The 13,264-nt window shown below is 39.5% G+C and overlaps 1 protein-coding gene and 1 long non-coding RNA gene across 2 annotated transcripts in view; one reads left to right on the top strand and one right to left on the bottom strand.

The window, feature by feature from the left end:
• Positions 1 to 13,264, top strand: part of TMEM132B (transmembrane protein 132B) — a 263,496-nt gene that overhangs the window by 239,693 nt on the left and 10,539 nt on the right. The window contains exon 6 of the mRNA XM_064522037.1: positions 5,303 to 5,508. Within this exon, the coding sequence (XP_064378107.1) occupies positions 5,303 to 5,508 (206 nt within the window). The remainder of the gene's footprint in view (positions 1 to 5,302; positions 5,509 to 13,264) is intronic.
• The window catches only part of LOC112991847 (uncharacterized), an 87,355-nt gene that overhangs the window by 4,413 nt on the left and 69,678 nt on the right, over positions 1 to 13,264 (bottom strand). The window contains exon 6 of the long non-coding RNA XR_003261364.2: positions 4,576 to 4,692. This is a non-coding gene — a long non-coding RNA (uncharacterized LOC112991847). The remainder of the gene's footprint in view (positions 1 to 4,575; positions 4,693 to 13,264) is intronic.

Below are 13,264 nucleotides of genomic sequence, written 5' to 3' on the forward strand. Positions count from 1 at the left end.
TTTCACTTTAAAATCCTGTTACTATTGTTCTCCTTATAGCATCAGCCACAGTAGTGAGACTTTGCATCCTTTACATGTTCACTGCGAAGCAGCACTGTACACTGCTCCTCTGACCTTCTGTAAAAGTCCGTAATTTGCTGGTCAGTCGCCCCCAACTTCCTCTTCTGCAGTAGCTCTAGCTCCTGAGACCATGGCTGGGAGGGCCAGTTTTACAGTGTACTTAGGTGGCTGCAGCCCGACTGAATTTTGGGCTCTGTCTCACGTGCCAGACAACAAGGAATAGCATTGTCTCAGACGGGGATTGTAGCAAGGCTGGGTTTTGCTGTTCAAAAGCCAAGGTTACAAAACGGAAGAATTGTGCACATCTGCCCCACTAAATGTATTATTAAATACTCGTAGTTCTTGACGACAGGTTAAAAAAAATAGTCTTGTAAAAGGCAGTTCTGCTGAGGACTGGTGAAGGCTATTTTGAAACGAACCACGGAGGACTAGTCCACTTTTTAAGGGTGAAATTCAGCTCCAAATTAAAATCAGCTGGGGACCAACTTTCCCTGGCTGGGTAACTGAATGGCAGTAGGGCTCAGCTGAACAGGCTGTGGGTTGTATCCAGTTCTGATCCACACTGCCTGGGCCTCACTGTCCTCTGCTAAAAAATGCCTTTTCAAAACACCAGCATGCTTTCTGGGGGGGAGTGGGGGGAGTGTGTATGCGTGCGTTAAAAATTCAAAGGTGGAAAGTGCCATAGAACAGTTTGGTATTGTATTCTGTATTAACTCTTACATCTGTTTAGCCACCTAAATTCGTAACTGCTTACAGACACAAGGGTTTTGATGGATTTCTGTTATATCTAATTCAGTCTCCTTACTAACTGACCTGCAAGCTGAGGGTAAAGTAAAAGATTTTGAACTAAACATGTCTCTAAAATTGTAAAAATTAACCATGCAACAAGCTTTATTTGTTTTCTTGTCAGTTCACAGTTCTTTTTTTTACTTGTTCACCCAAAGGGTGTTTAAACCTTTGCTGACCTGAACATCAAATGGCTTCCCAATTACTCTTTTGGATTGCTAGCTACTTTAGTACTTGATAAGTCTAAAATGAGGAGGCTGTGACAGGTTGTACAGGGAAAACTGTGCTTTTTAGAATTACTTGTGGGGATTGGAGCCAACCACCTGCTTCAAAGCCCAGAAAGGTTAATTGCAGCTCTCTTTCTCTTGACCTAAATACCAGAGCAGATAGCCGGCCATCCTGCCCTTCTGGTTGCAAACTGTCTCAAATAGCATTTTTTGATTTTGTCAGGCAGTTGACAGTGGATAGTGGCAGACTGTTTTAAAGAGGCATGCTCTGTGCATTTTAGATTAGAAGACGGCAGTTCTAAGTTTTTGCTGTGTCTTCTTACTCTGGATTGTCTGCAGGAGAGATTTCTTTTAGCAGCATTTGCCCTCTCTCTTCCCTCAGATATATACCAGCAGCTCCACAGAAATCTGTGTGTAAGTCACTGGTAATGCAACTTGCCCTAAATCACTGCTCTGCACCACAGCTTGCCCCACAATGAATTGGTAGGTCTCCCCATGTAAACAGATGTGCACTCCCCAAACTCTAGCAGCAGGTCCTATGAGTTATCATTTCAGCAAGCTCACATGCCACTTCTGGGAGTTATAGGGCGGCTGTAAGAGCATGGATCAGACTTAAAAGGGGAGAAAGTGAAGGTAAAAAACAGTTCCTGGGGGCTGCCGGCCTCCCATAAGCCAAATGCTCTTGGCACAGAGTCCACAAAGCACCACGTGTATCTCATTCCCTCATCACTTTGGAGGAGCATCTAGATTGCTGTTAACATGAAATCACAGCTTTCATCTGAGAACTGGATGAAATCAATTCTGTGTGCAAGGAGTTGGCTTGGCTGAAGCCTTCCGAATAAGCCTTTATGGCAGGCCTGCGGTGTTCGCAAAGTTGTGCCACTTCCCAAACCCCTGTACTAGAGTGTTGTCCTAGGTCTGCGGTAGACCCTTCTATCTGGTACAGATAAGACCTAGAATTAGAAAAGTACAGGTTTTGGTGACAGAAGCTCTTGCATAACCATCAGCAGAAACTGCGCAGGGGCTTTCCTTGGTGCTTTTCTAGAGTGACAGGACTTGTGGTGCTGTAGAGGCTCAGGACTCCTTAGAGGCACTGGGTTCATAAGACTAGAAATCACCTGCAGAAATAAAAATTATTTTTTGAGACTCCTAGTGAAATAGGAATGCTGGGTATTTGCTATACATGCTCAAGGTTCTCGCTTCCTTGAGATGAACCAAGTCTACTTTCAAGTGAATTAAACTGCCGCTGTAAGGTTTAGTGAGCATAATAGTTCTTAGGTTAAATGCTGTGAATTTAACACAGAGAGGCTTACTCAGGCGGGCTTTAATGCAGCTGGTATGGTTAACAGTGGTCATGGTTCCACATACTTCATCATGGCCTAGCAACTAAATTCAGCCGACTGCTGTGGTTTTCATTGCTATCTATATCTGTGCAATCAAACAATTTTCCTTTAGATTCCTAGGTTCCCTTGTACCTAACAGAGTAAACTCAAACTCTTGACAGGGAGCTGGAAAAGAATAATTCACCTCTTCACATTTTCTTATCACGAATGGATCATTTTCTAGAAGATACACTTCAGTGAAATCTGAACTCCAAACTCTACACAAGGGCGTTGGGTGAACTTCTACAGCACAGTTATATGTCCTGAATTATACTTACCTCTTGGTCCATGTAAGTGACTGGCTATCCCTGTACAGACATGAAATCCATGAAATTTGCAAGCCAAGCCTAACAGTTTTTTTAAAGCTACAATTAAATTCCATTTTACTTTTCCCTCACTTAGCACCTTTCTTGCCTGCTGACAAAAAGACAAGACCATTTTAAACAGCAAGAAGAGAAAGTAAAATATTAGCCTCTGTCATGTCAGCTATTAGTTATTCCCCTGATCAGGTCTTGATGTTTATCCTTCTCTGAGTTTTCTTAATTATTTCTGTCTTGTATTAATTCTCACAAAGCTCCCTAGATGGGGGCTTTATGATTTAGAATCTCAGCTGCTCATTCAATTAATGGGCTTGATTAATGTGCTTAAACTTCCCAGACACACTTGTGACATATCATGAAGGGGAAACGGGGATTCTGAGTACGCTCCATCTCATTTGTGATACTCCTGAGTCTGGAGTCCATTTTAAGCTCTTTATCAGATAGCTATATATATTTTTTTAATTCTTGTACTCATTAAGCATTGATGTGGAAGGAGTATTATCTTCAGAAGAGTGCCTTAGTTTCCCTTGTCTATCCCTGGTAACCTGGCTTAGTCCCTTTGCAAAAAAGTAATTGATTGCAGTTTCAGCACATTAATTAGGATCTGTGAAACTGGCCTGAAAATGGCAAATGTGGAAGTGCAGCGGTTTTACTTTATGTATTGGTATTGCATATTTCTGTAGAAAAAAATACCAAATTGAGTTTTTCTAAAGAGAATATAAAAGCACTTGCCAATATTTTTAGTGACATTATTATCTAATAATTAGCAATACAGAAGAGTGACGTTAGTTGTACGGTGATGTTATAAAAGGGACAACGTGAAAAGTTTGGCTGTCAAATAAGACAGGTCTCACAAAGTGTGAATAAGTCGCTTGGTATCATCATCACTCAGTGGATCCATACCAACAGATAAATTAGCACAGTGTTTCCCAAATGTTTTTCCTTCCCTTCTTGGCTTAGGAGTTACCATAGCATCATCATGATAACTCTGGAAATAAAATTTGCCATTTAATGATCGGCATAACGGTTGGGTTTTTTTGTTTGCTTCTGAAGTAGCTGATTCTTAGCCAAGTTGCCTATAAATTTTAAAAGTATTATAGGCTCCATTGAGACAAAGTATTTTTTATTTAAATGTTCTCTATGTGGTAGTAGAACTCTAGATACTGTCCATCTAACAGTAACATACCATGTTAGAACTCAAGAAAAAAAAAACCTGTTATTCCATCTGATGTTACCAGGGTTTTAAAGAACAAAATTTCAGTCATATGTAAGAACTAGGTTTAAAAAAACAGCTCTGCTAGACATTTTCTATAATTCTTCTTTGTGCCTAATTTCTTTTAATACCAGAGAAGATTTGAGGTACATTTGCAGAGCAAAACCAACCTATGTTTCAACATATTCCCCACTGAAGACTACATGAGTTATCTCAGTGACTCCACTAAACCAGGATCTAATCACTGACTTTGCCAGAATCCCTTCAGGTCTGAGTCGCAATACTTTACGTAACATGACACAGAATGGTCCTGACATGAAAACGAAGTCCATTTCAGTAACTCAACTACATGTCATGAGCCATGGCTTTTACAGATTAAAGCCACAGTACATGGAATCTCTTGGAAACTATCACAGCTCTCTTGCTTCAAAGCAGAATGCAAATCTTTACACACTTTTTTATATATATACATATATATATATATATATATATATATATACACACACACGCGCGCGCGTGTGCTCATGTGCATGCATATATGTGTGTTTGTGTACACATATAGATAGATCTATATATATATATAAAACCTGCCTCATCAGGAACGGAGTTCCATCTTCCCAGGATGCAGGTCAAACGTTGCTATGTCGGATTGTTTCAAAAATAAGATCTGTGCTCCAGAGCCTTGATTTTGTGCCAAAGGATCCCTGAAACCAAGAGGGTAGACGAGTTGTAGTACACAGCCCACCTGCTGTACAGTACTAGTTTTGGCAATATTTTCATATAATGACACAAAGCAACTATGAATATATTTTGCTAAAACAACTACTGAGAAGTTCTAAAAATTAATGTTTCTATTGCATTTCTACTCATGAGCCATAAGGGGATCTTCATCTTTAAGCATTACAGTGCTCAAGGAAAGAGAAAAGGATTCTATTTTATGGTTCTGAGTCAGTCGTTTTCTTACTAACATATGGCTCCATCTTTTCCAGTTTTTTTAAGCAAGTTGTAAACATAAACTTTGATGCACATGGAGTTTGATTCATGCAGAGTTTAATTTGGCTAGTATAAAAGACTGACATAGGTTATATAACATCATGAAATTATTCTTGTAGTTTGAGTCGTATCTGTTGTGGAAGGCAGAACTGTTTCCCTGGGGTACATTTTCACTGTTTGTAACTAATTAAAAAACTGAAAATACAATATGCATGACTCACATTATTAGCATTGTCTTTGGATTGATGTATAATTCCTTGTGCTTCTTCAGGAACTTTTATTCATTTCCTAATTAATCTTTTTTTTTTTTTTTTTTTTTAGGTTTCTGACAGATGTGACTCCATCTTTGTTAATGGCAAGGAAATGAAAAGCAAAGTGGATACTATTGTTAACTTCACTTACCAGCATTTTACCACCCAATTAGAAGTGACAGTCTGGGTTCCACGGCTTCCCTTGCAGATTGAGATCTCTGATACAGAGCTTAGCCAGATCAAAGGCTGGAGGATACCAGTCACCTCCAATAAAAGGTATGCTTACCGCACTGGCACAGTCCAGATACATGTCCAGGGCCTCAGAGTTTAGAACTCAGCAAATTTTTTGAGTGTTTCTCAGAACCTAAAGCTCTCCTGTTTCAAATGAGTTTAATAGTCTGCCTTAGCCTTCATCATAACATACCCAACAATGATATCAGTTAGATACATTCTGTCCTGATTTATATCCTTTAAAGTCAATGGCATTGCTTGGAGCATTAGACCAAGTCTCAGGAGATCAGATCTCACATTCTGATATACAAACCTGAGGAAAAGAACCTGGACCTCTCCCACCCCATACATAACACAGCTTGTGTGAAACTCAACACTGCTGGTGCTTAGGTTCTATCTACGCTGATGAATGAAAGAGAGACAATGAGGGATCTCAGACATTGTGCATACACAGCACTTAAATGTTATGCAGCTCCGTGACAGCTTACACTCTGCAAGACCATGGCTGGACACAGTTCAGGAGACAGCTTGCACCAGAGATCAAAGGGGCACCACATAGGACCCAGAGGACATACAGATCTCAGTGTATGGAGTATGGATACAGCCATTCATCCTGAACTTAGCAGTCAAGACATAGCTTAGGTAAGAAAACAGGGGAATCTTAGAGAAGAATATCCAGGTATCTAAGGCTGTTGAGTTTTAAGAACAGTTCAGGGTTTCTGATTCTGAGTTTGATTTCCCATAGTTGCTTTTGGGCTAAGTACCTGAGATCCCAAACACAGTTTCTCCATCACTAAAACTGGGTAACTCTTGCCTGTTTCACAATAGTGTTTGGAGAATTCTGTTCAGCTTATTCCTGCATACAGTGAGCATAACTTATGCCAAGTCCTTAAATAAAGTTCGTAAAAACAGAGAGATTTTTTATGCCTGGAAAACATGTATTTGACCTTCCAAATATTGGCATTTGCCACTCATTAAAAGGACAACATTCTGAGCATGTGCAATGTTTCACTGCAAAACCAGTCTATATCGAAGCCTAGCTGAAAATACAGGCTTTTAGAGCTTGCGTTGTCCCTTTTTTCTCTGTGTTTGACATTAGTATAACTTAGGAAGCTTCATTATGTCCTATTATGCAACACTCTGAAGGGAACATGGCCTTTTCAATTACATCTCCTCTTAATCTTTTCTTCTTCAAAAACAGGAGGTCCAGTTTCTTCAACCTGTCTGAATACAGATGATGTTCTCATTTCTGTGGATTGTTCCAGTTGACCCTGGTTATCCCTTCTCCATTACAGTAATGCAGTATACAGCTCCCTTAATCGACTCAGCTACTATCTCCTTATTTTTCTTTAGCGTACTTTGGTATTTCTAAATTCAAAAGCAGCAGCAAAAATGCATTTTGCACAATATTGTTTCTGTCATTTTGTCTCATTAGTCTGAATGATGTACTATCTTTTTTTTAACTAGTAAGATCAGCAAATTCAGAGCTCAATAATGTGTTCTTAAAAGCCATTTTCAAAGGCTGACTGTTTTGACCATATTTTAGCTCTGCCCTTTTTGTCATTGTCCACTACAGTACTGGACCTTAGCAGGTTAGGCGCACCACAGTTACAAAGGTCTTGTAAGGGAAGGACAACAAAATTTCCCTGACAACCAGCAATCTCAGGAAGAGGCAGATGGAACTGCTTGAGAACATGTGAAATCTTCCAGACAGCACAGAGGTGAAAGACCTGCAGGACTTTTGATGGTTCTTCAGTCTCTGTATAGATGTACTCTAGAGCAGACCTTAGTGAAGCATTACTTAGCAGATCTGATTTAGGCAAGAAAACCCTTATTATCCTGTAAAAGTCTATGTTGTGATGAACAGGTTCTACCAGGACAACTGTGGATGGATCCTTCCCCACTGAAAACACCCATAATTTTGACAATTTGCTAGATTAAGAACTTTCAGGAACACAAGTGCATTGGTTTATTTCAGGCCAAGTTGAAAAATACTGCCGCAGAACAAGACATGACACCAGCTTAAATCTATAATACAGTGAAAAAGAATTTCTGGCAGCAGCAACTATAGTGCTAAAGACTGTCACAGGTCTAACTAAAGCACTTGATTTGCCCAGGGCAACATACCAGCTATTGAAAAGCCTGGAAGAGCCCAAACAGGCAACAGTGGAGTAGAATTATCTAACACTTATGAGGGCATAAGACTAAGGATTAAAGGACACAATTTACAAGATGTTCTGATAAGGGGCTCAAAGGAAAGGGACTAACTTGTATCTTGGCTATGTGGATGGTTTTTCTGGCTCTGACAGAGAAATAGGTGATAAGGATCTGGCACAATAGAAACTTTTGTGTTTGCTTCAGTGATAAAAGCAAAGTTGTCATTTGTGGAAGGAAGATATATGCTAGATGATGAACAAACTGAACATATGCCAGCTGCTTAGAGTTTCACTTAATTTACCTTCTTCTGCCTGTAATGGGCCTGGTGCTGCAATACTTTCTGAGGTATAGCTCCTGCTAAAGCCAGTGGGGATTTTGCTGAGGAAATGGCTGCAGAATTAGGTTGCTGATGCTTGTTACAGGAGGAAACTTTGGCAGCAAGCTCAGCGACTTAGACGTTCAACTCTGGTTAACGATCGTGGACATTTTGACTTTAAACCCATTACACGTGGAGCTGGAAATTTATGCCCTGGTATCTAGTTCTGATTTATTTGGCCAGCTGAAATAAAGATAATGGTATTAGAGTCTGCTCTGTTTGCCAGGCAGCAACCAATGTGCGTTTGCTGCTGCTCAGATTGCATCTGAACTGGCACATCTTTAGCAAGTATTTTCTGTGAAGGGAAAGTATGGACACTGTATCATTCCCCAGAATTGCAGCTGGTAGTTTATGACATTGTGTGTCAGCACTCCTTGCACATGTGAACTGGAAAGGTTTCAAGTAGAAATAAGTTAGCTTATGTTTTACAGAAATTTCATCTGAATTTTTTAACTTCTGGTGATATTCTAAATCAATCGGTAATCTAGGACTAGCATTATTTTGCTCTCACTGACATTTACTTTGTACTTTAGATTTTAAATTTTTCATATTTGGCTGTGTTTTACCTGAGACTTAATGTCTTTTCCATTTTGTTCTTTTTCTAATTTTTAATCTCCCTGTAAAGTTTCTTCTATACCTCCATCTCCCTCATAGTTAACTATTTCCCCATATATCTAAGCACAAGGGGAGTTTATATAATGAATTTTTACGTGGTGACCTGAAGCACAAAGATTGTGCCATGACCAGTGTCACATAGGACATTTGGGCTACAGTAAGGAGCTGAATGTTGGTTTCCTGAATCTTAATTAAGTGATTTAATCAGAAGGCCACACTTGCTGAACAATGGTTCTGCCTGTAATTCTTCATGTTGCCCAGTATGTATAATACAGTGTTAATGCTAAACAGTGAGAAGGTTGTCTTGTGTGAACTCTGAGAACAGGTTTGAAAGAGAGCGCGCTTTAATCTTTTTAGACAAAATCCAACCACTTCCCAACAAGTACAGTAGCTATAGCATTATATTGCTATATAATCAGTATTTGCAATTTGCATGAGGTTTTTGAGACCTATCCTTAAAGGAAACTAAAAGTGTGCCAGGTTCTTTTGTGTGTGTAGAAGAAGAGGGCATCTAACTCTTGGATTGTTTTGGAAGTCCTTGTCAGTATTCTTAGGCAGTTTTGAAATTAGGTTCAGTTACACACTGCCTACAGGACACCTGCAACTATGTCACTGTCCTCAGATTTAGTCATAGAAGGATTGTAATGTATCCTTTTCATTCTTCACCTCACTACAGACAAAACAGTTTTCTCTTTTTCGCCTGTCCGCTAGGATTAATGCCTTCACGCCACTCCCTTGTTAAGATCACCTGTGCTCCGCAAGAACTAAACCTTGCTATAGGCTAATTCATCAATAAAGACAAGGTGCAGTTTTTGAGCATTTCTTAGTGCGATTATGCAGACAAACTTAAGCAACCTTGAACCCTTCTTTCACCTCCAATAGTTCCCCCATTGGCTCCTTCCCACATGCTCAGTGTGGCCATGCTGGTTCAGTTGTCTGAGGGGCTGAGCCAGATGGCGAAATGTAACAGGGTTCACAGTAATCTTTGAAATGTCTTTACTGGTGCTGTCATCAAAAGAAATGTTTGTGAAACTACTGCCTCAGCATGTCTGTTCATCGCCTGAATTTAGCTGCTTCTATTTCACACTTGAAAAACCATTCACATGCCCCAAATTATATCTGTTCTTGCCCATGATGCTGGCTGATCTAACAGAATCTATTGGCTCTCCCTATAAACCCTTTCACGTTTGTAATTGTAAAATGCAGGTGATTACTGAGATGTTTGCTTACCTAACTTCTTGAACAGTTTCCTCAAAGTAAAGAAAAAGACAGGGTCTTTACAAAAACTATAAAAACGCTGAACATGTAGCTCCATTTGAACTGAGCATCAGTTTTTACCTGGTCTGAACTGGTGTAAGAGCAATAACTTGCTAAAAGAACAGAAAAAAAATGACCAGGCTGCTTTTTTGCAAGAAACTGAAAAGAAAAACAATCTCCCCTAGGTAAGGGTAGAAATATGGCTCACTTGATCAATTTGTAAATATATGGCAAACATTTATTCTTATTTAGAGGAGAACTTATCTATGGCATGTGCTACTATAGATATGAACAACCATCTTTTCCAGAGGAAAGTCAGGTCCATAGATCAGCTCGTGAGTAATGTATGGTACAGGGTCCTTGAGCTGTCATGGGCTAATAAAAGTCTACTCTTGGAATGTGCTGCAGAAAAGCCCACAATCTCAGCAAATGAAAGGCGTATATTTAAATTAAAGTCAAATATTAGACTGAAGAAGAGGTCCGGGCAGACTCCGACAGTCCAACAAGAACATTTATTTTGATTCCTTATGCATCTGGAAAATAATTAATCTCTCTCTGAAGTTCTTGCACTGCCTCTATGCACAGATATTTGCATGGGATGAGTGGCTTCAACTTGCATTAATAGGAATTGCATGGCTAAAGACTCACAGAGTTAGCTGGAAATTTAATTTAAATAAATGTTTGCCAACTGGGATAGCACATTGTTTCATGAGGCCGACATCACACAGTATGTCTGCAGCATATGCTTCAGTACCAGGCATATAGTTTGCTGGACTTTAACTAGCACCTGGCCTTAGCGAACAATAGCTAGTAAAGCCATTACTAAGTGACAGTGACTGCAAACCTCAAAGTAGCATTAGCCTTCAAAATCTGCTAAAGCCAAAGCATGGTCAAAGCATGTTTAAGCCAAAGATGGTATTGCCTGTGAATGGCAGTCTGTTGGGCCAGTGGTTACTCAAGTGGCAGACCTACTGTGGTCCCGTCTACTAGAGACAAAAGCAGGAAAGTTAGCCTGGGTTAAATGAAGGGAAAATTACACTGCTTTAGTTAAATGTCTGTGTGAATGCTATCACTCAGAAATAACGCCATCCTTTAATATGAATTAAGTGAAAGTGGATTCAAACCATTTCATTTGTGAATAAGAACATCCACACACAGTTTGAACACACTGTGACTTCACTCCCTTAGTTAATTGAGTATTATATCCCATGGAGATAAGGTCATGTTTTTTTCCTTTTTTTTTTTTAAAGGGGTAGACTTTTTTTTCCCCCCAGGAACTGTAAAGGTACCAAATTGCATTTCTTATTGGAACTGTGAATGGAGCTACGTGCAACTTATTTCTGTAGCTTCCACTAAATCAACTTTAATTTTGTATCTGAAATAGTTTGATTTTTTTTTTCAATTAGGGGTGCTGCAAGTATCTTTTAAACACATGCCTCTCTTTAATGGGTATTTCAAATTCAAAACCTGCAAAACTGATTTCTTCAGGGGAGTTTTACACAGAAAATTAGCATCTGGCCAATAACCTGATGCATAGTTTGAGTGTGGTGCAAATTAAAAGACGCACCTAAACTGCTCATGGACAGTGTCTGTAATAGAAAGTTGACAGATCACTGATTAGATCAGTGCTAGCAGGCACTCTTGTAACAGGGCTGCTTTTTTAACTCAGCTCTCTGGCAAAGGCTCTGTGTGAAATGTAAATTAAATGTAATTCTGGCAACCTTGATTCACTCCAGAAAAGCAAAAAAAATCTTCCAAGCAAGTTTGAGAAGCACCAAGAAACAGGATAAGAAGGATTCTGAGAGATATCCAGAGCTAACCTCAGAAATGACCAAGAGGAAAAAGCACAATATGCAGCAATAGCTTATATTCATGAGGACATGTCTTAAAAAGAAAACGAGCTCACCGCTTAAGGAAGGATTTTAAGCCTACTAAAAACACTGTAACAAAAAGTTTAATACCGTAAAGGGAACTGCGTAATTTAATGGATTTCAAATATTTTGTTGGGTCCAGGGAGACAAAGCGCTGAAATGCTCTGTCTTCTTAACTGAAACAGGGATTTGTGGCTTTGAAGTGGAAATGGCCATCATTTGTTTAAAAAAAGAAACTGAGTTGGTACCTGGTAAATCCAGACTCGCAAGCTTGTGTTGAAAATTCAAACATGTCTCTTTTTTCTTTGCGCTGACATAAGAAAGCGCCTTGGCCACTCCGTGGTTAAAGGGCAGATGCCTTTCTGATGTTCTGTATTTGCATGCAATAGGAATGATCAACTCTCAAGGAGAAATGTACAGATGCAAACAACTATAAATATTTTTGTAGTGAAATGGAGCCCTTATCTTTGTCTGCTAGAAATACCGCAAGGAAGGACTCAGACTTGATCTTATTTTGGTTGGTAGTACTGGCTGCTCACATAGCCCAAATCACGGTAATAAGGACAGCATTTAGGACACGTATTTAGCATATGTGTCCTTAGGCAACACTCCTTCATCTCTGGCCAGTCTTTCCACAGCTCACATTTCTGAGCTGTGTGGGACTGGGGCTGAAACAATCTCGCTCCCCATGTTGTTTTGAATGCATTTCCTCTTAAACAATCCCACAGTCTAAAGTTTTAGACAGGGAAAGTAAAAACAAGCAAGTACACACATAAACATGAATAAAAGTAACACATTGGATCAAACCGAGTAAAACATCTGGTGGTGTGAAAGTAAAGAAAAAAACACATGTATAAAACAGAATAATTAAATGTGAATACTGAACATCCAAACATTCTTCTTAAGCCACAGAACGGTGGTTCTGTGTCTCATTTCCCCCAAATCCCACAGGTACTTTTCAGCTGAATAGCTCCTGCACATCCTTTTCCAGTTCTGCACAGGTACTAAGGTTAACGTCTGTGTTACCAAAAGTAGGTGCACGCCCCAAATCTCAGAGCTACACCTGGTTGTCCCAAAGCCTGGGAGTATTCAGAGCTGGGCTATTGGTATAGCCTAGCTGAAGAATGTCAGAATATACTAACAAAGCACCATTGGAACTGGGAATATTAAGGAGTTCATGAACTCTTTTACAGCATTATACAGCCAAAAGGGATCTAAACAGGCATGAGCCAGGTATGCTCTACTGATATCCCCTCTTGTAGTGCTTTCCTTATGGCTGTTTTACTGACTAGCTGTGCTTCAGCTCATAGTCCCGATGTAAACTCATGCTGGGAGGAAGAAAAAGAAAAATGGAAATTTCCCTGAACTATACAGCTAGTCTAATTCTGTAAGAATAACTTCTTTGTGTAATGTAAATTCTATTTTAGGATCCTGTTTTTTTCTTAACAACTCAGTGATTATTCAATGATGTTTTATTCAGTAACTAATGATGGATGCTGTTGTTTTAAATGCACACACAAAACCA

Source organism: Dromaius novaehollandiae, chromosome 17 (genome assembly GCF_036370855.1).
Source record: "Dromaius novaehollandiae isolate bDroNov1 chromosome 17, bDroNov1.hap1, whole genome shotgun sequence".
Taxonomy (NCBI): domain Eukaryota; kingdom Metazoa; phylum Chordata; class Aves; order Casuariiformes; family Dromaiidae; genus Dromaius; species Dromaius novaehollandiae.